Raw genomic sequence first — 23,994 nt, 5'->3', positions numbered from 1 at the left:
TATGATCTTACTTTTTGTTTACCATTACATACATTACACTCTACAACATTGTTATTTTTGCTTGAAACAGTTAAGTCTTCATGAAATTTATAGTCTCTCTCTTTATATCTTTGTGTTTTGAAAGTACAAAATGTTTATATGCTATTTACCCATGTATTTATTCTTTTTTTGGTGTTTTTCATTCTTTTGTCCTAATTCATGCTTCAGGCTGGTGTCATTTTCCTTCATTCTCTCAAATTTTTTGCCTCCATGAGGTTGTTATTTTATCTTTATTTTCAAAGGATATTTCCTTGGAAATGAATTCCAGATTGTCAGCTTTTTTCTTTTAGTACTTTATAGATATTGTTCCATTGCCACTTGTTTCTGGTTAGATATCAAATATAATTCATATAGTTTACTGAATGTATACTAGTTTTCTCTGCTTTTAAGAATATGTTCTTTATATTTACTTTTTACAGTTTTGATCATTATGTATTTAGATGTCTTTTCTTTATATTTATCTCTTGGGGTTTGCTGGGCATTTTGGATCTGTGGGTTGACATTTTTATTTAATGACTTTTAGTAACTTTTCTGCCATTTCTTCTTCTAATATTTCTTGTCATCTACTCTCTTTTTCCTCTCCTTCTTAGATTCAAGTTATACAGAAATTTAACAGGTTATTTTCCCTTAGATCTCGATTCTTCCTCCCAACTGCTTTTATTCCTTCTATTTTCTATTCATGTCTTTAAAGCCATTTAAGTTTTACTCTAACAATTCCATTCTGCTTGGAAGTCTATTGAATTTAACATTGTCGATGTCATTTTTTAAATTTCTGCCATTTACATTTGTTTTTAAAGTAGTTTCTACAGCTTCGCTAAAATATTTCTATCTCTTCACATATGTTGTCTTTTTCATTAGATTCTTTAGCATTTTGAACATACCAGTATTAAACTCTCCATCTGATCATTCCAGTATGTTCATTTTTGTGTCTGATTTTGATTCTTTCCTCTCTTGATTGTAAATCATCTTGTTGTTGTTGTTGTTGTTGTTGCTGTTGTTGTTGTTGTTTTAGTGTACCATGTGCTTTCCCCGATTGTGTGCTGGATATTTTGTCTGTAGCAAATGAAGTTAATATTATTTGCATAAAAGGCAAGGTCCTTTGTCAGGTTTCTACAGTAGGAGTGAAGTCAGTCTGATTTGTAGTTGAGCTGAGTCTGAGCTTTGTTTCAGCTTTAGTTTGATTCAGTCTATTTTGAGATGTTTTGAGGGTAGGATTGGGATTTCTCCCTTTAGCAGTGTGTGTTCTCTGAGCACTGTGGAAACTCTAGCATCTGTCTGCTTTTCATAACTGAGTTTATGGCTTTTAGAACTATAGAAAAATCTCTCCCTGCTTGAGACCACAGCTGCATGGATTTGAAGTTCCTGGAGTATGTCCTTTCTCTCCAGTTCTACTTCTTGCTTTTTGTATCTCAAGAGAATTATTAATGACAGATCTATATTTTGTTCCCTGCTAAACCACTATATCTAGATAATTCACTGGCAATGTTATGTGTAAGTTGTCTAGAAGCACAATTAACCTTTCACATATGTAACCACTGTTCTTGCATTTATTGTGTGTTTGTGGAATGCTTTACATTTATTAACTCATTTAGGGAAGTAGTATTTTTTCCCCTTTTACAGATAAGATACCTGAGGCAAGTTCAAACCAGTAGTAAATGACAGAACTGTGATTTGAACCTGACTATCTGCACCTTATTAAACGTCAAAATATGGCCTGGCTCTCTAATATTTCTCTCAGTTAAATTGGATTCATGTAGCCAAGATTAACTTTTTTTTTTTAATTTTTTTTTTTGCCTAAAATGGTACCATTCTTCATAGAAAGGAGTGGACATAAACTTAATTATCTTATATCAGTGAGAATTTTATTCACTAGATTAAAGAAACAAATGAGAATACAAATTATTAATTGATACATGCTACTTGTAACACAACTTTTTATGAGATGGGTTCCTTTAAGGGGATTAGTTAAAAAATGAATTCTTAGTTGTAGAAAAGAGATGGGGACTTGGCTATACCCTTTATCATTTTCCTCTTCATAGTTTGGTTAAGTACACACTAGTCTGCTCCCTTCCTAAACCATGAGCCTCCCAGGGCAGGCACAGGCTCCCATTTACATGGGCGCTCTACTTTAAAATATCATGCCTTGCCTTGTGCCTACAGGCAGAGGATGCTGTTGCATGGACATGTACTCAGAAAGACCTGAGTTCGAACCTCGGTTATCCTTTTTCTGGTTGGAAAACTCTAGCGTGGGTCAAATCCAACTCACTGCCAATTTTTTAAATAACATTGTTATTGGAATACAGTTAATTTGTTTACACATTGTTCTACAGTGTCAGAGTTTAGTTGCAATATCTTTGTAGTTGTGCCGAATTAGTAAATATCTGGTCATTTACAGAAGAAGTTTGATGGCTTCTGTATTAGATGATTTTAGGCAATCTACTTAATCTCTTGAACCTTAGTTTCCTCATAAATGAAGTGGGGTATAAATTACCTAATAAATTCATGTTAAGGAAGGAAGGTATAGTATATGAAGTTTCTGGCATGGTAGCTGGAGTGAATTAGGCCTTTAATTAGCCTTTATTCTTGTTATAGAAGATACTTATTATTGATAATCAATTTAATAAGTCAGTGTCCTGAAGGACACTATCACTGTGCATTCTCATTCAATTAACCAATTTAAAAGATGAACGATTATTTGAACAATTAGTATATTTGGAAGGTGTCGTCCTTTATTTGTATCAGGCATTGTATGGATTCTTAAGAAAATTTGCACTACTTTCCCCTGTGGATTAACCTATTAAATTTTAGAATTATCAATTTAGTTCCCTGACAATAAAGTACTCTTTAGAAAAGGGAAGGAAATGTTAGAAAGTGTCCTATCTGATATTGCCTTTTACTGGGTTATAAACATGGGCATTTAGGGCAAGTTCATTTACAAATGAATGATTTGACAAATTGACATGTTTGTGCTTGTGACAGATCAGCTAGTGTGCACCGTGTGAAAGATGGTGCACATGACATAACTGGATGTGACTTTTTTTCTTTTCCTACTTGTTTTTTTCAAAATTGAGTGAATTGAACAGAAACCATGATCATATATATCATGAAAATCATATAAATGACTATCTGGCCACAAATATTTTTGTCTTTTACTAAGAAAGATGATTTTTCAAGTAAATTGACAAAAAATAACTCCATGTCAAATCATTGTAAAGTCCATGTTAGGTCATCAGAGCCTGCAAGCTTCTTATCCTTAGTCCTCAGTATGTGAAAATAATCGTTGCAGTTTTTTAAGCCTTTGGTAACTTTTAAGATTTTAACTCTGCCGTAGTTTGCCATTTTCTCATTTATTTAACAAATTCATCTGGAAGATGTGTTCTCTTTTGGGTATCATAATAGAGAAAGACCAACATGACAGATATTCATACAGCACTCCTTGATCTTACAGTTTAGTGAGGAGAGCAAAATGAATTCAACAAATAGTTAAAAAGAGTAATGAGTGAGAAGTAACTAGGCCAGTTACAAGTAACTAGGAGAGCCTTCTCTGAGGAATCAACATTGAGGTTGAGATATCAAGGATGTATTCAGTGTAATTAATAAAGTGCAGTACAGAGTGAGGCTGGACAAGGTCCAGGCCTGACTGTACTGCCCCTCTGGCGCAATGGTAAGTCCTGAGAAGCATTCAGATCCATTCTGGTGAGTTACACACTGACATGGGGTGATTGTTGCAGTAATTTAGGTCTGCTGAAGGCGCTGGGGGTATCAACTAATGTGGCAGCAGTAATGGTGTAGAGAAGAGTGTGGATTTGGACATGGGATCAACAGAACTCAATTGGTTAGATCTAAGATGAGAAGAAAATTATGTCTTCTAGCCTGAACTAGAAAGGTGGGTAGTACCACTGATGGGAAACAGTGGGGGAGTTGAGGAGACATGAGTTCATTTTTGCACGTGTGTTTGAAATGGCTGTTGAATATCAGTCAGACATAGCAGGAAATTAATGTTTGAGTCACTCACCAGCCTTTTGAGAGTTGAGGTAGTGGATCAGATGCCTGGCAAGCAGATGTGGATCAAGAAGTGAATGGGACCTCTTACAGAATTTACAGTGTTTAAGGAGTGTGGAAGAGATGGCTGTTAAAGGAAGCAGAGGATCAACTAGAGATGGAGAAAGACAGTGAGGGGTGTGTAGGGTCATAGAAGCCACAGGTAGAAACTGTCAGTATGCTTCACAGTGTTGAATGCTGCTTAGAGGTCAGGTGAACCAGGGGCTTGGAATTATCCACTAGATTTTGTGACATGGACGTCACTGGTAAATCCAGAAAGAACTAGTTTCATATTGTGATGAGTGGAAGTCTTCTCTGCTTCAATTAAAATCTCGAGTCTATCTGTTCTGTTTGAGAGGACGCTTTCCTCCCAGTGTGGTGGCACACTGCAGCATGTGCACCGTTGCGTGATTCTCTTCAGGTGCTTCAAAGCGGTTGCCATGCTGCTTTGCTGTATTTAACTCTGCTAACATGTCCCTGTAGGCTTCTTCTCACTACTAGTTTCATTCATCAGGACTCTTAGGCTCTTAGTGTCTGAGCTCCTGCCCCTCCAGAGCCCTCCTTTACTGCATTCCCACGTGGGTGCTGGCATCTTTTATATTCGGCTAAAATATTTTACCTCATGTTTTGTTTTTATTTTCATTTTCTCTCTCTGTAGAAGGTGTGTTAAAATACTAGAAAAATACTTAAAATCAGTATTGTTTTATGAAATTGTTTTTGAATAGTTCAGATATTGAATATTTTGAACTGGTCATATTTGGACTGAACTATAACTTTCATTATGTGTTTCATGAAAACCATTATTTCAAAGGCCTCAAAACTCTGACTTTGTTATGGAGAAAATGCATCAAGTTGTCCCCTTGAGCTGGGTTTATAACGGATTCACATGTATATACACACGGCAGCTTTTGCTACTCTGAACCTTTAATACTAACTCAGGAAATTTTAAATAGATGTGCAGATGCTTTCCAGACCCACAAAACCATTGAACATTTCTGGTTGTTGCTTTGCCTTTTTTGCCACTTTTCAGGAGTTATATATTGATTCTCTTCAGTTGTTTTCGTATTGCACTCCTCAGAAAAATAAAAGCTATGGAGTTTGACACCTGGTATTAATAGTAAATAAGTTAAAGGAATTCCCTATAAATTAGGCAAAACTGTAAACATTAGTTAAAGAAGATCACCTTGGAGACAGGTAAAGATTAATATTTATATAGTGTGGAAAGGGAAAAATCAGTTATTTTTTAAAATTTATTAATGCAAGAAATTAAGGGGGCATCTATTAACACTTGAGGTTGAAAATTTTAAGTTACTTAGGTATTTAAAATAAAAATTCTAGATCAGCAAAAGGGTCTAGCCCTGTTTTTTCATGGACTTTTTCAGAGGGGTTTAGTGAGAAATGATAAAGTCTGTATTTGTGGTCATGGGAGTCCTCTTCAGGTGTAACAGTCTGTGCCAATCTAAGACATATAAAAGTGCCCAATATATAAGCTTTTGTGGGAAGAAGACATTTCATGGCACTTTGTTCTGAAGGGGGTGGATAACCTGGGTTTTTCCAATACCATTTGCCCACAGAAAGACCCAAATGATATTTTTGTGTAAAGAGTATCTTAAATATAGCTTTCTGCTAATCCTTATATCAGAATGAAGCCTGCCAATATTCTATTTTGTAGCTATCCTGTATACATGAATGGATTCCCAGAGCATAGAACTCAGTCATATGTGTATTCTCTGTTCTAGAATTCTAGTACATACTGTTCAGACTATCAAGTGCTCTGTGTCACAGCTTTCCCCCAGAGACGGCAATTGTATATGATACCAGGTTAATGATGGTTCCATGTAGGATATACTGTCTGTCTATCTCTCTTTAGAGAGAGAGAACATTTTTGTGTGTATCCTCATTTTCCCCCCTCTATTTTTCCTTTCCTTTCTTGAACTGCTTAGAGATAGGCCATTGTGAAGTTCCTGATGGTTTTAATGTCAAAATAAAAAAGTGGAATTTATGGGAGTATTTAAATATATAGTAATGATGTCTGTTAAATGGGTGTGATAATTGTGTGGTATTTTTTTTTCTCCTAGGAGTGCTGTCTCTGCAATTTGAGAGGGGGTGCTCTTAAGGAAACGAAGAACAATAAGTGAGTAATGTGTTAATTGTGTTCATTTTCATTGTTTCCTTCTGCTGTCTAGAATGTTGAACCTCCACGTGGACTGTTAGCTTTGCCTCTCATTATTGGACATATTGTTCCAGAGTTTTTTCTGTCCAGATCTGAAGTTGGAATTCTATGTAGAGACCGTTCATTGCTGAGAGCACAGCATGTTCCCCTCTCCTGGACAAAGGTGGTCTAAGTCTTGCTTCTCTCCATGTCTCTGACACCAATGAAGAATAACCCCTCTTTCACTAATGGCATTTTTAAAATGAAGGCAGCCTAGTGTTTAATATGATGAATCCTATTAGTGTAATAGAACCAGTGTGTCTGAAAGCAGTGAAATATGTTACCAATCATAGTCATAATATCAAAACAAAATTATTTATTTTTAAAACCAAATAAACAAGAAAGTGTATGTACTAAAATAGAAACACAAAGAGAAAAACATTGATTTTCAGATTTAAAGGGGATAGTTGGAGAACATGAAGAGAATCTTGAATCAGAGTAATAAGTGAACATAAAAGAAAGGCAATCTGGTTTTTAATGTGGTTGTTGAAATATATTTTTGCAAGAATATTATTTTCATGACCCAATTTTAATATTGAAAATGGGGACAAAGCATATTAAAGTTTCCTTTGGAAATAGGAATATGTAGAAATGGTAGAGGCAGGGGCACCTGGGTGGCTCAGTCAGTTAAGCATTCAACTTCAGCTCAGGTCATGGTATCATGGTTTGTGAGTTTCAGCCCTGTGTCAGGCTCTGTGCTGACAGCTCAGAGACTTGAGCCTGTTTTGGATTCTCTCTATCTCTCTCTGCCTCTCCCCCACTCATTCATTCTCTCCCTCTCTCTCCCTATCTCTCTCTCTCTCTCTCTCTCTTTCAAAAATAAATAAACATTTAAAAATTTAAGAAAAAAGAAATGGTAGAGGCAGAGGTTGTAAATTGGCATTAAAGGATCAAATCTATCCCCAAGATATATTTTAGTTGACTAACACACAATTTTATAAATTTGATCTACATTTTAAATGTTGATAGATTTTATACAAACATCCAGAGTTTTATCTGTACTTGAAATATAATTGTGCATCTCTATATGGCAATAACATCTTGGGATGAGAACCTGGCCTGAATGGGACAGATGCCCCCCTGGTTACCATGATTTACCAGTATATGTATGTTTGCTTACCTCCTGTCTGGCCCTGTGGGCACTAGCATTAGGATGCCTGGCATAATGTAATTGAATTAGTGTAGCTATGTGCCACTTCTAAGAGTGAAGGCATCTATCATTCCTATATTGATAAAGTTCAGTCTAATAGACTTATATTTGCTTGATTTTAGATTTTCCTCTTTCACGGTCTTAGTTAATGTGATTGGCACAGCACTAAAAAGTGTTGCTAGGTCTAGGGTATTGCACAAATCATGCAGACTATGAGATGATTTAGGTGGTTCCTGTAAATACAAAGGTGGTAAGAACTTCTCTTTCTACCCTTGGGCCAGAACAAATAGGACACTTGTCCACTGCCTGTGGCCTTTAAAGGCAGAATGGAATGTTATGATGTTTGAGGGATATACTACGCTTTGACTCAGAAATAGGCTGATGGATATGATAATTCCTTCAAGGTGTCTTTAAACCTCAAGAGTCTTTTATATTTACTTGGGGCATAATATTTATGAGAAACTAAATAATGTCAATGGAGACATTGTCATTTTTCTAGAGTAATTCAGAATTTGAGAGGAGATACTAGGTTTTAAGTAGGAAATGAGAGAACCAGCTAATTTCATTCCTCCTTATCTCGGGTTCCTTTGGTTATAGTAGGATTGCAATGAGAAACAACTTAATTAAAGACTTAATCAGTACTAATTCTCTTAGAAAACTTATACTGTTCTAATTTTCATGATACTTGCTTTATGTAAAAAGATTATATGCTCTATCCAGTTCACACCTTGTATTAATTGAACTAATCTTTTGTCACATATTGATTCACATAAGTATATTAAACACCTGTTATATTTCAGTACCAAATGAAATAGCAGGCCTACATTTCAGTATTTTGCAGATCCAGTGTAGAAAAATACCGTATATTGATAGGATCGAGTCTTTGGTCTTCACCTCATTCTGCAGGTTTCAGTTATGGGCACGTGTGGTACTGAATCTATCCAGGTATCACCCAAGAGGTTTAAAATTCAGAATGTTTGTGGTGGATTTAGGCTTCTGGCTTTCCTTCTCATCTTTCTATTTACTGTCTGTGAGAATTGCCACTGCCTAGTTGAAGTGTGTGGTGTGCAAGCTTAGGGAACTTTTGTTTATGTTTCATGTCTCTTTTCCTGTAGGTGGGCCCATGTCATGTGCGCCGTTGCAGTCCCAGAAGTTCGATTCACTAATGTCCCAGAAAGGACACAGATAGATGTAGGCAGAATACCTTTACAGAGGTTAAAATTGGTGAGTGGCAAAGCTTCTTTTTTACTTCATTAATTAGTATTAATTTTAAGTTTTGAATATTTCTTTTAATACACACATTCTCAAGATAATTTTTCTTTTAGCTTCATTTTAATAGTCTACCCTTTTTGCCCTTTAGCCTAAATTTACTTATCTATACCTATTCTTTCCCTGCTATATTATATTGTAAGTATGCATGTAATCTTTCTCAATTCTGTTTAGAATGAGGCAAAAGAATACTACTCTTTTTGGATTAGTGTGAATTTTCACACCATAAGCTGCCTGGTGAGGTTTATTAGTAATAAACTGAAATATCTATCTTTATTTCAATTGTTTAGTTTTTCTCTCTGCCCTCTCTTTGGTTGATCCTGACTTAACAAAATTTACCTAACCTGATTTCAATATTGTAGAGAAGTAGAAAAAGTATTATTTATTACCAAGGGATTTTTTTCACTTACAAATAGATACAAGTCATTTAATTTCCCAAACTCTCTGGCTGATTATCTTCTGACCAGTTTAGGAACTTTCACAGAAATATTCCTACTGGTTCTCTTTGTTAAGAATATTTTTCATTGCAAAGATAGGCCTTTAATTCCTCAGCTTTGAAGTAATGTTGGAGTTCTGTTAAAGTGTGAGCCAAGAGAGCATTAGTTTAGGCCCTTACATCTCATACTTAATGATAATTTTTCTTTTCTTTTAATTTTTTTAACGTTTATTCATTTTTGAGACAGAAAGAGAGCATGAGTGATGGAGAGGCAGAAAGAGAGGGAGTCACAGAATCCAAAGCAGGCTCCAGGCTCTGAGCTTTTAGCACAGCGCCTGATGTGGGGCTTGAACTCACAGACTGAGAGATCATGATCTGGGCCGAAGTCGGACGCTTAACTAACTGAACCACTCAGGCGCCCCTTAATGATAATTCTTCTAATATTACATTGCATGATTTAAAAAATACTGGAGTATATTTTACACATGGATTTGTATCCCTAGAATTTCTTCAGTACTTGTTATTTTTGACTTGAGGTCTTTCCACTATAGAATATTTTGGGCACTGTAGCTATAACTTTTTATCCAACTATTAACTTGTTACTGGTCCTTGCCCTTCAGGAAGCTGGGCACATTGTCTCTGGATCTTATTCACAGGCACTTAGAATCTGGTCTACCATCTTTCATTCTCAGAAAAGGGAAAGTATATATTGTTATGTTCCATTGTAGCTGCATCAAGATTTTCACATCACTAGAAAATAGTCCTTTTTGGACCTGATGATTGTCATTGGCTGGTGTGAGTGGTAGGACCAGGATGCTCAGGATGTTGTAATGGAAGTTTTGTGAATGAAATGGAAACAATAGATCATTTAAATGGCCCTTTAAAGCTCACAGTGATATCAGAAGAGAGTAAAAAGTACTCAGCTCCTGGACTTCCCGTTGGAAAGTTTGAAATCTTGTATCTTGGTCAAGAGTTGAAACACACATACACACTCCAATGAGAAACAAAAAACATTTGCCAGAATTAGGACTGTGAGAAAGGGCATTAAAAAAATGTTGAGTTCATAAGATGTTGAAGAATTCAGTGTTTATTAGGACAAATATTAACAAAAGTCTTACATTTTAATTTTTGTCTAATTTACAAGTGTTATGTATTTGCAAAAATTCCAACACTACATTTAACAATCATCTTTAGTTCTCTATCCTGAAAGATGACTTCTGTTACCAGTTTAATACCCCTCAGAATGAGTGGTCACTGCTCTTGATTTGTTCCCTTAAGGAACTATATCCTGGCGAATCTAGTCCATAAATGCTGTAGGTGGACCCATGTTATGTGCGCCGTTGCAGTCCCAGAACTTCAATTCACTAATGTCCCAGAAAGGACACAGATAGATATAGGCAGAATACCTTTACAGAAGTTAAAATTGGTGAGTGACAAAGCTGCTTTTTTACTTCATAAATTAATGTTAATTTCAAGTTCTATTTCTTTTTTTATTAATAGTTTATTACCAAGTTGGTTTCCATATAACACCCAGGGCTCTTCCCCACAAGTACCCCTCTCCATGACCATCTCCCCCGCACATCCTCTTCCCCTCTCTCTCTTCAGCCCTCAGTTTGTTCTCAGCATTCAAAAGTCTCTCATGATTTGCCTCACTCCCTCTCCCTAACTCTTTCCCCCCCCTTTCCTATTCCCATGGTCTCCTATTAGGTTTCTCCTGTTAGACCTATGAGTATCTGTCCTTCTCTGCCTGACATTTCGCTTAGCATGACTCACTCTAGGTCCATCCATTTTGCTACAAATGGCCAGATTTCATTTTTTTCTCATTGCCATGTAGTATTATATTGTATATATATATACCACATCTTCTTGATCCATTCATCAGTTGATGGACATTTAGGCTCAATGCTTCTTTTAATGCACACATTCCCAAGATAATTTTTCTTTTAGCTTCATTTTAATATTCTACCCTTTTTCCCGTTTAGCCTAAATTTACTTCTCTGTACCTATTCTTTCCATGTTCTTGCTCTTCACACAAGTCCCAAAGGATTTTTAAGGGAATAGCAGCAAAGAACAACATGGGATCATTTCAGTGCCATTCAGGAAGTTATATTTAGAAATTTGAAATATGAAATGATGAAGCTTACTGTTTTCTTCACAATGAAATGCCTCACCTTGATTGTGTATATCCCATATTCCTTATAGAGTGTTGTACATTCTTAAACAATTGGTATTTTGAGTGTGTTCTAAATTTAAGATCACCTAAAGTCTGCTTCTGCTGTCAGTGTAGGGCTGTTTATTGATATATTAGGCTTAAAATAGCAGGCAGTAGATCAGATATTTTTCTATATTCACTATGCATGGAGAGGTTTTGGAGTGGTATTTATAAAAATACTCACAGTGGTTAAGTGGGAAAATATAAGGAAAAACTTCATTTTGTGGGAAAAGTCACTTAAAAATGTGGTTATAGTTTGAAAGTGGGCAACAGTCAAAAGTCTGGATGACTTTTTTGTAAGAATCCTCCAGAAAGCAGCATCACTGTGGTGAATCTCCTATCACACAGTGTGCACTAGTCTTTCTCACTTGGTGGTCATACTCAGCTAGGCTGGCTTTGAACAACAAAATTGACCCTGGGCGCGGTGGCACGCGCCAGTAGTCCCAGCTACTGGGGAGGCTGAGGCAGGAGGATCGCTTGAGCCCAGGAGTTCTGGGCTGTAGTGCGCTATGCCGATCGAGTGTCCGCACTAAGTTCGGTATCAATATGGTGACCTCCCAGGAGCGGGGGACCACCAGATTGCCTAAGGAGGGGTGAACCGGCCCAGGTCGGAAACGGAGCAGGTCAAAATTCACAAATAATCACTTGTATGTGGTGTGGGATGCACCTTACCAGGGAATGGGATGCTGTACGTACCTATACGTACAGTTAGTGGTTTGCTTTCCCAATTGTAATTAGTATTCTTTTAGAGTTTAAGTAATCTATTAGTACATGGCCAACATTAGATGTATCCATTTATTTCACCAAAAAAGTATTACCTTACCTTGCTAGATACTTTACCTTGCTTGATACTTTTAATGAGGCATTGTTCCTGTCTTTTGGCATCTTACAGTCTAGATGGGCTTTCTCAACTTTGGCCCTGTTGTCATTTTACACAGGATAATTTTTTGGGGTGACTGTCATGTGCATCGTAGATTGCAGCAACCCTGACCAAACAGACCAAACCCTCTCAGATATTTTCTGGGAGGCAATATCATTCCCATTTGAGAACCAACCCACTGGTCTATTGGGAAGATATACACATAAAGATAAAATTTTAATTTTTGTCATTTTCAGACAGAGAATATCTTGGTTGAAAGATGTAAGTTGGAGACTGAGAGAATAGAAATTCTTAACTGTTTTTAAAGCAATCTTAGAGAACTTTTTTTGGCAAATCGTTTGAATTTGTCAATAATGTAATGAAATTTGGCAACATATATATACATATTTAGTATAATTGTTAGATAATTTAAGTGTTTTAACATTACTTATTTTTATAAAAGTTGAACAACCGTGAATACTAATTAGGTGATGTGTATGTTTGTGTGTGTGCATGAACACACCGTAATTTTGAGTATTTACAGAATAAAGGCAGCAAATTGTTATTTCTGGTTCTGGCTTAAAATTATTGTGGCTGGAAGGTTTGATCACACAATATCAAATGTCTTCTACCTTTTTTACGATTTCTCCTTTAAAAGTTGTGGTGGTAAATTTATGCACAACTTCATGTAAGCTGCTCCAAAGCAAGCATTGATTTCCTTACCAGCATCACAGACACACAGAGGATTAAGTCATAGCAGCTAGCAGTACTTTGGAGAGCCTGTGGAGCTGGCACACCCATGCAGCCCTTGCCCTGTTGTCTGAGAGTTCTGATGATGGAATTTCTGGTTAGTTAAGGATTGAAAACTGGAGTGACCTATTGTAGGAAAAGTGACTTATTGCTCATCCATTAAGCAGCAGCAAAGGGGAGTGCTGAGCCTCTCCTCAGTGCCCACTAGGTGGTGCTACTGCACAAGGTTTTCATCCCATTGCCCTTAAATCACCTCCCTTAGCAAGTGCCTAACTGGAGTCCTGCCTACATTTATAGAGGGTGTGTGTGTGTGTGTGTGTGTGTGTGTGTGTGTGGTTTTCACCCCATTGCCCTTAAATCACCTCCCTAGCAAGTGCCTAACTGGAATCCTGCCTACATTTATAGAGGGGTGTGTGTGTGTGTGTGTGTGTGTGTGTGTGTGTGTGTGTGTCCGTGTCCCCGTGCTGACTCTGTGTGTGTGTGTGTGTGTGTGTCCGTGTCCCCGTGCTACTGGCTGTGCATTCAAAGTGCTGCATTTCAGAGGGCAGTTTTTCTCATTCAGTTTTCATTTAGCCCTAAGAAGAGAGCAGCCTTCCTTTGGGGCAAGTTAGTGTTTTTCTGTATAAGTAATAAGCAATGCTAGTAACAGCTAGTAACTGCAAGAGGCTTAAAGAACAGCTGCTAGCAAACCAAAGTTTAAAATGTCTTCTGAAGTATGAAAGCTATATATTTAAAAAGTAATCATTATTATTAGTCTTTCTAGAACATGGAATAGTGGAATTTTTGCAGAGGTATTGAATGTTTTGGTAATGCTGTTGTTTACCTTTTATTTATCTGTTGGTTCAACTTGCAACAGCTTTTGAAGAACCTCTCTGTACAATTTTTTTGTGTAGAAAGTTTTTCCCCTGTAGAGGGTATAAGAAGATTTTATTTATTTAGCAGATTTAGCAGATTTTCCCTCTTATTTACAATGACCATTTCTTTAAAATAGAGACACCAAATGGAAAACAACTTTTCCAGTGCTCATCAGTGGATTAAGTTGATCCTAAAATGGTGTGTGCTTTTACCAAGAACCTTTATCTCATTCAGTCACCTTGTTTGGTAATGTCACAGGTGTGGCTCTGCTCATCGGATAATTAAATGGACAACAATGATGATGCTAGACTTATTTTCAAGACAATGTATTTTGCTATATGTGGTTGATAATTTTAAATACTTTAATAAAACTATTAAATACTTTAGAAAGTATTTAATAAAAGTCATTAATTTTTCAACTAAATAAAATTTTAGTGCAAAAATTTAATTGGCATATGTTGGTTTTTATCCAAGTAGTTTGTTTTTTCTTTCCTTTCATTTCTTTAATAACATTTAGTTTTTGTGTAGAGTAATTATCTCAAGGGTTATGAAAGTAATTGCTGTCTTATCTTTAAAAATGCCACAGGTGGCTATCTTAAAGCACCAGGTTATCAAACAGAGCCATCGTTTAATAGGAAAGAAATGGCTGAAAGTGAGCTGAATAGGCTATAGCTAAACTTATGTCCAAAAGAGAGAACCATTTATTCTGTCAGCCTAAGCACTCTTCTTTCTGATTATTAATGCACATTCTAGATTACTTGGTATTTTCCTTATCTCATTTTGAATGATTTCCTTTGCCTCTGCATGACTTATCAACATGGGAAAAGCTATTCTTTTGGTAAGCCCTGTCACAAACCCCTTCTTGTGTTTTCCAATACCTTCTCCACTCTCCAGTGAACATCAGAGCATGGTGCTTTGTAGGACAAAGAATGAGGAGGATGCTGAGTACACTCCTACTCCATACTTGAATGGTGTGCTCACGGATAGCAAGTCTAGGGGTTTGTTTAAGTCACAGATGACTGGTGTGCCTGAAGACTGAAAGAAAACAATTGATCCCACATCATGAAAATTTTAGAATTTACGTGATCATATCCTTTTCTTAGTTCCTTCTGTCTTGTTTTTCTATACTAATACAAGTGGTTGGCCATGGTCATAAGTGAATCTCTGGAAGAGGAACAAAATTGTGCAAAGATGGGAATACAAGAAAAGGAAATAGAAATAAAACACACATGAAGTTAGAATCTCTTTTTTTTAATTTTCACAATAGAAAAGATATATAATTAAAAATTATCAGGAAGAAGAATTAAGTACAGAAATTTAGAGAGGTCAAACAATATATTTGTTATATAGTAGAATCACACAGAAGACAGTATTTTCTGTCTGCTGAAATAATCTTTAGTATCAGTATTGTCTTTTGGAAGCAGATCACCAAAAATTCTTTAAATTTGATTATAAAATTTAAGGGAAAAATATATTAAGAACCCAACAAAAGGAGTAAAATGGCATGAAGTTCTGGTATTTGTTACATACTTACCATGAATGTCTGTTACATACATGAATCACTTGAAGATTAAAGTAATTAAAGATCTGTGGAATTTATATAAATAAAACAGCAAATCAGATTTGTAGATTCTAAGAAATCTTGGAAAATTGCAGAAGACTTTAAATGTAGCCATTAAGTGTTTTTTCCTTTAGGGAGAGAAACTTCTCAAATAGAAATGTTATAAGAATATTTACAGGGAACCTGGACGGCTCAGTCAGTTAAGTGTCCGACTCCGGCTCAGGTCATGATCTCATGGTTTGTGGGTTCAAGCCCTGCATCAGGCTCTGGAGCCTGCTTCAGATTCTGTGTCTCCCTGTCTCTCTGCCTCTACCCTACTTGTGCTCTGTCTTACACACACACACACACACACACACACACTCTCTCTCTCTCTCTCTCTCTCTCTCAAAAATAAAGAAACATTAAAAAATTATATATTAAATTGTAAATATCACAGCAAATGATGTTTATCTTGATTGCTGTCATTGCATAAAAACAGGGCCTTTGGTATCTCTGTGTGTTGACATTCCTAAGATTTTTACATTTGAAATCCTATTTTTGCAACCAAATAGAGGGAGAAATGAATTTTGAAATAGCTGAAGTTGCCCTCAGGCCTTCATTGACCTCTGATATGTATTTGATGAGTGAACCGAGCACAGGCACAAGTGTTCTTTGCGTGAAGAACATTATTTTGAAAAGGAATTTACACTGCAATGGTGACTGAGCTATAAGCCTTTCAGTATCTGGCTGAGACCAACTATTCTGCTTAGAAGCCTCTATACACTTTAAAATTTGTACCTGAAGGCAAATAATAGTGAACTTGAAAGCCAGAGATTATAGTTTTGAAAGGTACATCAATTCTGAAAATAGAGTGGTTTCACTGTGGTTTTCCATCTGAAGAGTTGAATCAAGGGAAAAAAATACACCCAGGCTTCCTATTTCTTAGAATAAGGCACTTGTTCTCTTGCTAACTAACTTGTGTTATCAGTGTATTGCATACTAAAAATAGAATTACTGAAAGATAGAGGTGAGGTCTGCTTCATGTTCTGGGAGATCATCCTCAGTCCTAATTAGTTAATGTTACAGCAGTGTTAGAGATCAGCTTCACTTCCTGTATAGAGGAATCACGGTTGTATTTTGACAGAGCCTCTGTTAATGCATTTGAGGAAATGTAAAGACCTATCGATTATCTTTCATCGCTTTGAAAAAAAAATAATGTTGTAAAGACAATCAAAAAGTGCCATATATGTGTTCCACGTTAACATACATACTGTTTTATGCACATATTCAGTTGTTTTCAAAGGCAAAGAGGAATTGTAAGAGAATAATAAACATTGACCATGATGAGAAACTTTATTGTTTAAATGCAGTTGAGGAAAAATTTGCTTTTAATAAAGTGAACTGAAGGAGGAATAAGTTATACTACAAATGAAATAATTGTGGTGTGGTGTGTAGGGTCCCATTATTTAATAAATTCAGTATGGAGTTCACAATATCATTAAGACTGTTTTTCAGGATTTCAACAAACACTGTATCCTCAACTTTGTAAGATTTTTAAATAAGTTTAGTGTAAAAAATGTACATTAGTAGCTGTATAGTACTTAACTGTCAGAATGATTTGCTACAGGGACTAGATTTTATTGCAAGCTGTCAAATTTGTATATTGCTGTAATACCAAACCATAAAATCTTTTGAGTAAAATGGAAAATGTCAGATAGGCATGACTACAAATAATATACTTTCTGAAGGCTGTAGACATCTATAGGAGAAAATGTGTAAATGCATGAAATGTTATCTTGTTACTATGGATTTTTCTTTATCTGCTGAAAGAAAACTCCGAGGCAAGAGGAAATTGATTGGAATCTTTAAATTTTTACTTTTGAACTCATTTTTCCTGGGGACTAATTTTTGCAACACTATAGTAGAAGTTCAGATGATTCATGATTAAAGAATATTGTAAGAGAGTAATCTTATTTTTTAGCTTGCATTCCTGAATTGTTCAATTTTTCTGATCTTATCTGTGTGAATAATGATTATTGATGGATCTTTTAATTAGGTTAGTGAGCTGAGGTCAGAGTTCCAGAAACGGGGTCTGCCCCTTATCTCCAGCATTGACCTGGGCCAGTGTCAGCAAACACATGCCAAACCAAGGCAGCGGCTAGGCGGCTCTAAACCATTTACAGGATTTTCCTTGGTCAACAGTGATTGACAGCAGAGAGGTTATAGTTTTGAAAAGGTATAGTCATTATTGTAAAACAGCAGATTCATTATTATTTGTTTTTCTAACATTTTAGCATCAATTAGATTATTTATTCTCTTAGAAGGATGTTTATAGAATCCACAAAAGTAAGTTATGAGATGCTTTTATATAGAATGTGTATCTTTTCATAACTTGTAATTAATTTAACATATCACTGTGATATATTTTAGGCATGTTCTTTCAATTTGGTGATGTCATTTTCTAATATGAGCTCATAGATGAAGGTATCAGCACTGTGTTAGCCAGCCACAGTTGGACTTCCTGATTGAAATAGGAAAGGGTCTTTACAATCATCTGTGTTACTGTTTGGATCATGTAATTGTAAATCTCTGTTACATTGAGATTAGACTGTTTGTATCCAGTGTCCTCCACTTACACAAGGTTGCCATGCAAATTAACCTCTCTTAACCTCATCTATAAACTGAGGTGATTGTGAGGATGAAGTAAATAGAGTTGCCTCCAAAAGTTAGTTATTCCTTATGGCTAATATGAGGATGAAGTAAATACCGTTGCCTCCAAAAGTTAGTTATTCCTTATGGCTAATGATTCATAAATCTCTGTGAGCTGCCTTTTGGCCAGTCAGGAACAGAGTGGATAAATATTTCTAAGGAGGGAGGTAGGTTCCTGGCTCTGTCTCATATGTTTGTTTAGTCATCTGTTCAAGACTTGCTTTGTGGTTAGGTGAAAGATTTTGTTTCATTTCTACAGAGATTACAGAATAATCAAAGTTATTGAACATTAGACAGCAAACATTAGACAAACAAAGCAGTATGAAAGACCTTTTTGTAGTAGAAATCTGGACTGCCATGAAGGACCTTACTAGATTTGGGGTATCAGGGTTGACAATACAGAGGTGCAGAAAAGCTTCCTGGAAGAAGCAGTGCCTATAATACTCCATCTGAGACCTGAAAGATGAGAAGAGCTAACTGGAAGAGGGGTCAGTGTGCTTAGTAGACAGGAAGAAGGGGGAATTATAAGGTCTAGGAAATGAAATTTTAGTCAAGTTGGAGCATGAAGTATGAAGAGAGAGAGTGGAGTCTTGAGGAGAGGAAGCCTCAGATGATCTAGAACTGTGCTGTCCAACATGATTGCCACTGGCCATTTATGGCTGTTGACCACCTGGGGTGTGGTTAATGTTACTAAAGAACTGAACTTTAAAATTTTTGTTTTTTAGGGGCACCGGGATGGCTCAGTAGATTGAGTGTCCAAACTCCTAATTTTGGTTCAGGTCATGATCCCAAGGACACGGGATCCAGCCCTCTGTTAGGTTCCATGCTTGGTATAGAGCCTGCTTGGGAGTCTCCCTCTCTCTCTCTCTCTCTCTCTCTCTCTCTCTCTCCTTCTCTTTCTCTCTCTCAAGTAAAATAAAAAAAATTGTTTTTATTCTCATTTACATCCACATACCTCCCACTGCAATCCTCTGATCCTCCGCAAGTTTAGGCCAAACCACAGATATTGAGCACCAGCACACAGGAGCTGTGTAATACCTAGCCTGCAATATGCCTCTGTTGCGCAGTGCCCAATGACAGTTCGGCCTCTCTAAATGAATCCTGACTGAGACACCTCCCAGTTAATTTCCACTCCTCCTTTGTACCCTGAAGCAGGTGGACAGTGGGCTAATGTTGGCAGGAACTATATTTTTATACTCTCCTTCTATTTTAAATTTTATTTAATTTTAAATAACCTAAACTTAAAAACTGAGGCAGCATAAACACATGAAAGACAATTGTAGTTTTGGTATGGACACATTTCAAACACCTTCGAAAATTTAGTGTCATAATTGAGATATGCTATAAGTGTAAATACATAGCAAATTTCAAAGACAGTATAAAAAAAGAATGTGAAATATCTCATTAATTTTTATATTGGCTACATGTCAAAATGGTAATATTTTGGAGTTGTTGACTTAAATAAGATATATTAAAATTAACTTCATCTGATTTCTTTTATATTGTAAAGTGTACTTAACATAAACTTTTCATTTTAATCATTCTTAGGTATATATTTCTGTGGCATTATTTACACCTCATGCCCCTGTATCTTCAGAACTTTTTCATTGTTCTAAATTAAGCTTACTCATTGAACAAATAATTCCCCATTCTCCCCTCCATCACCTGTTTTTTAATGTTGCTCCTGAAATATTAAAAATTGTAGTGTAGTTCTGTTGTATTTCTGTTGACATTGCTATTCTAGAAGACTTTGCGTTTTATTCTAAACACAGTAGAGAACCTTTAGTTACTGTTAAGAAGTGGAATAGTATAGTCATATTTGCATTTCAACTATTTTTCCAAGTTTATTTATTTATTTTGAGAGAGACAGAGACAGAGTGAGTGGAGAAGGGCAGAGAGAGAGAGAGAGAGAGAGAGGATTGCTGCTGGCACAGAGCCGTATGTTGGGCTTCAAACTCAAAACCATGAGATCATGACCTGAGCCAAAATCAAGAGTCAGATGCTTAACCGACTAAGCCACCTAGGAGCCCAGGGCACAGGGCTCGTTACCACTGGAAGAAACATAGGGTTTGAGGGAAGTACATTTTGCACATACTTAATCTGAGGTCCTTGTAATTCATCTGCTGTTGCTCAGGAGAGAGATGTCCCAGAATCATCCTTGTTGTGGGTATGTAGCTATTTAACAGCTTGCTCCTAGATTGTTAGGGCTAGAGGCATGTAGTGGTCAGTGACTATTACTGGTCAATAATTCAGGGGTACTGAACAACTGGGTTTTTTCTGGACGTGCATTTCATTCATGATAGTAGTATAATTGCCACTCCAGACTCTTACTTGAAGTGTAATAGTCAAGCAAGACAGTGTCAACCCTGGAAGTTTTATTTATGTTTTTCTTAGAACAAAGTTGAAAATGAAAATGAAATCTGTAGAAATGAAATAGTTTGGTTCATAAGAAGATGAGCAAGAAAGAATATCTCAGGTTCTAATGAAAGGTAAATGTGTCCTGTAACCAATAAAAACACAGCTTACTCTGGGAAGTTGTTGCCAAGATGGGCGGCCACAGTATGAAAAAGGATTTGTCGTAAGAGTCACATGAAATTCACAAACCCATGAAAAGATATTCATTTCAGGATTGCTTTTAGTTGTAATTTCAGCTTAATTTTAGTTTAAAATCATGTTTTTACTAATAATTGTTTTCAAGATAAAACTGATTTTAGGATAAAACTTTAAATCGTGAATTTTTTCCATTCAGAATATAAAATACATTCCATCTTTATTTGGAAACAAAATATTTTACTTTAAATCAGTGGAAAAAGCAGTCAAAGAAATTGACCACTTTTCATTTCAGGAATGTGCTTAAGGTTAATTAACACTTAACCATTTTTTTCCTCTTGAGTCATCTGTTGCTTCTAATTGACTTAAAATTCATTGATTTTTAAAACACTTATTCTCTATAGACAAAGCAAAAAAAAAAAAGCAAAATCTTTTCACTATAAAGCAGATATTTTTCAGTAAAAAGAATCATGAGATTCTGGCATAAGTATAATTTTCATAGACTAATGAGCTTTTTGACCAGAACCAACTGAGCTTCATGTGATTTTCACAGTGATAAATTGACCATGTCAAAATTTGCAGTCTAGTCTGGTGAAATATTTTACTATGAAAGTTTAATTCTCATTTTTTATTTATGAAAGCAGGGGAGTGTCATACTAGCTTATAATATGCTGGCCATTTGGTATGATTTATTTCAATGAGTGTCACTTGTTGATGTGTTTAGTGATTGTTGACCTATATTTAATTCTAAAACTCTATGTGGTATGAAATGTAATAAATCAGCTGCGGTAGTTAAAAAAAAAAACCCTTAAAAACAAATCATGATCCTTAGATCTATTTTGTTGTCTTTTCTTAGTTTTAATGATGTCACACCTTTATATTTGACAGCTGTTGATTTGGGGGCAATGGAAGATTAAGAGATTTCTTTACAATTGTGGGAATCTACTTAGAATAATTTCTACTACAAAACATATCTCTAAAATGTAATAAGATCATCTTTTGTTACATACTTTGAGAATTCCAGCTTATCATTTCAAAACCATTTTCAAGGTTTTGAGGAAAATTGTGGAATAAATAACATTTCTTTCATTCATTTACCTGTTATTCAGTAAATACTTATGGAGCTGATCATAGTATTGGGTGCTTGATGAGAAGGTGCACAAGATGGATACCATCATTTCTCTTTTTCGGTTTCCATTCTGGAAGGATTTAGATGTAGAACTTCCAAGGAGTGGTTTCTTCTTTGGGTCATTTTGGAAGTCAGAAAGGAAGGGCTGGAGTAGAACGTTCATCTAAGACATATACTTAAAGAGAGGTTGAAATATGTATGTCTGTTTCCTAATGTCAGGGGGCACAGATCATGATCTCACAATCTTGAGATTGGGCTCCACACTGAGTGAGGAGCCTGCTTGGGATCCTCTTTCCCTCTCTCTCTGCCCTTCCCTTGCTTGTGCTGTCTCTCTCAAATAAACTTTAAAAATGTACGTCTTTCAGATATGAAACTAGTTGGAGATCATTTTAGAAATAATAAAATGTTTAAAAACATAATTTTAAGAGGCCCCGGGTGGCTCAGTTGGTTAAGTGTCCAACTTTTGATTTTGCCTCAGGTCATAATCACACAGTTCAGGAGATCAAGCCCTGCCCTGACATTCCAGAGACTGCTTGGGATTCTCTCTCTCTCCTTCTCTCTTTGCCCTTCTCCTGAGTCTATCTCACTCTCTCCCCCCCAAAAATAAATAAACATTTTTTTAAAAATTAAAAAACCATAATTTTAAAATAGTGGCATATTGTTACCATAAAATTTCAAATTAGCCATAACTCACAACAAAATTAAATATGAATAAAAACATTCATAATAATGAAAAATTTTTTCTAATGTGTACTGTTTCAAATTCCACAATTTCTCAGAGTTATTGTTTAAAGAATTCAGGGGTTATGTTACTTTTATACTGCACAGTAAAAGGCATAAATTCAGTACTGCTGTAGGACTTTGCTTTAAAATTTCTCTAGGAAGAGGCCATTCAGAGATAACTATCCTTTGGTATTACCCTTATATTTCTCAAAGCAATTCATAATATTTTTCAAATAATAATTTTAGTTGGCAGGTCAACTTAGAACTAAGAGGGAGATTAATAGCCCGAATGTTTTTAGAAACAACAGCAAAAAAATTTAAATACTTCTAACTCTTAAGTCCTGTGTCTCTAAGAATTCTTTTTCATAATGTGAAAATAAAGAAGCTAACAACATGAGATTCACTCCCTTTCCTGGCATCCCTAGCAGTTAATATGTGCATTTTCAGGCTTCTCAATTTGACAGGGGCAATCACCATTTAATTTCAAAATTCCGTTTATCTTAGTGATAGCCTTAGAACTATTGAGTCTTCTTTTCCTGTCTGTGACAGCATTACTGTGTCTCTGCTCTTTGCCACACGCTGATTTGGGGATTCCTGCCCCACAGCTATGGTATATAACACCACCGCCATGTACATTCTGCATAGATAAGGCATGACAGCCTTTTAACCTCAGCTTGCTATGTACATGGAGGGGGGCAGCCCACCTGCACTGGGGAAAGCAAACGAGCAGGCATGATGTGTTCATCCTTAATCACATTCTGTTTCTCCCAGAGATGTTTCAAGAAAATGACAGGCCACGCTCAGAGTTCCGGTTATCAGCCTGAGACACATGAGGTGCAGGGCATCTCCATAGCTGATAAGGCTAAACTGTGCTATTGAACTTGGACCTGTTTATTTAATGTTAGAATTTTAATATGTAGATCATGTACAGCTCTTGGTCCTTACTTTAACTTTTTAGTTTCAAAGAATTATTGTTTTAGTTATAAAAGTAATATATCTTTCTCTTCAAAGATTAAAAAAAAACAACTCAGTGTATAAAATACACAAATAAAGGTCATTTCCAGCTCCATGGCACTCCACGGGAGTGATCATGTTTCATATTGATTCTTAGCTTTTTTCTATAGAAAAAACAGCTTGGAAGGATACAACACTTTACCATCCTGTGTTATAATTAAGAGTATGTGTCAGTAGCATATTGTATATACGATAGTCAAACACATGTATGTAACCTGTTTTATAAAAATGTCAGCCTTACAGGTAGTAATGTTCTTCCTTTGGTCTGTGAACCCACCAGTACTCCTAACATTTCTCATGCCTTTGCTTGTCTCACCCATTTTGAAATCTTTCAGTCTGCATGTTTGAAGTTTTGTTTTTTATCTCAGTTGCACTAAAGGTAGTGCTGACTAGTTCTCGGGTGATTTGGAACACATTTTCTCATACATAAAACATTGAAAATGATTAAGTACCAGTACAGTTCACAACTGTTTGACTTTTTAAAGGAAACTTTTGATTTGTAAATG

The 23,994-nt window shown here is 35.9% G+C and overlaps 1 protein-coding gene across 8 annotated transcripts in view; it reads left to right on the top strand.

Moving 5' to 3' along the window:
- KDM4C (lysine demethylase 4C) overlaps window positions 1–23,994 on the top strand; it is a 392,424-nt gene that overhangs the window by 266,030 nt on the left and 102,400 nt on the right. For all 8 annotated transcript variants that reach the window (XM_029919878.1, XM_029919877.1, XM_029919876.1 and 5 more), the window contains 2 exons: window positions 6,159–6,214; window positions 8,558–8,666. In XM_029919878.1, coding sequence (XP_029775738.1) covers window positions 6,159–6,214; window positions 8,558–8,666 — 165 coding nt within the window. The remainder of the gene's footprint in view (window positions 1–6,158; window positions 6,215–8,557; window positions 8,667–23,994) is intronic.

The sequence above is a fragment of the Suricata suricatta genome, chromosome 13 (genome assembly GCF_006229205.1).
Source record: "Suricata suricatta isolate VVHF042 chromosome 13, meerkat_22Aug2017_6uvM2_HiC, whole genome shotgun sequence".
Classification (NCBI taxonomy): domain Eukaryota; kingdom Metazoa; phylum Chordata; class Mammalia; order Carnivora; family Herpestidae; genus Suricata; species Suricata suricatta.
Note: the sequence above shows the minus strand (reverse complement) of the source record. Positions and strands in the feature narration are given on the sequence as shown.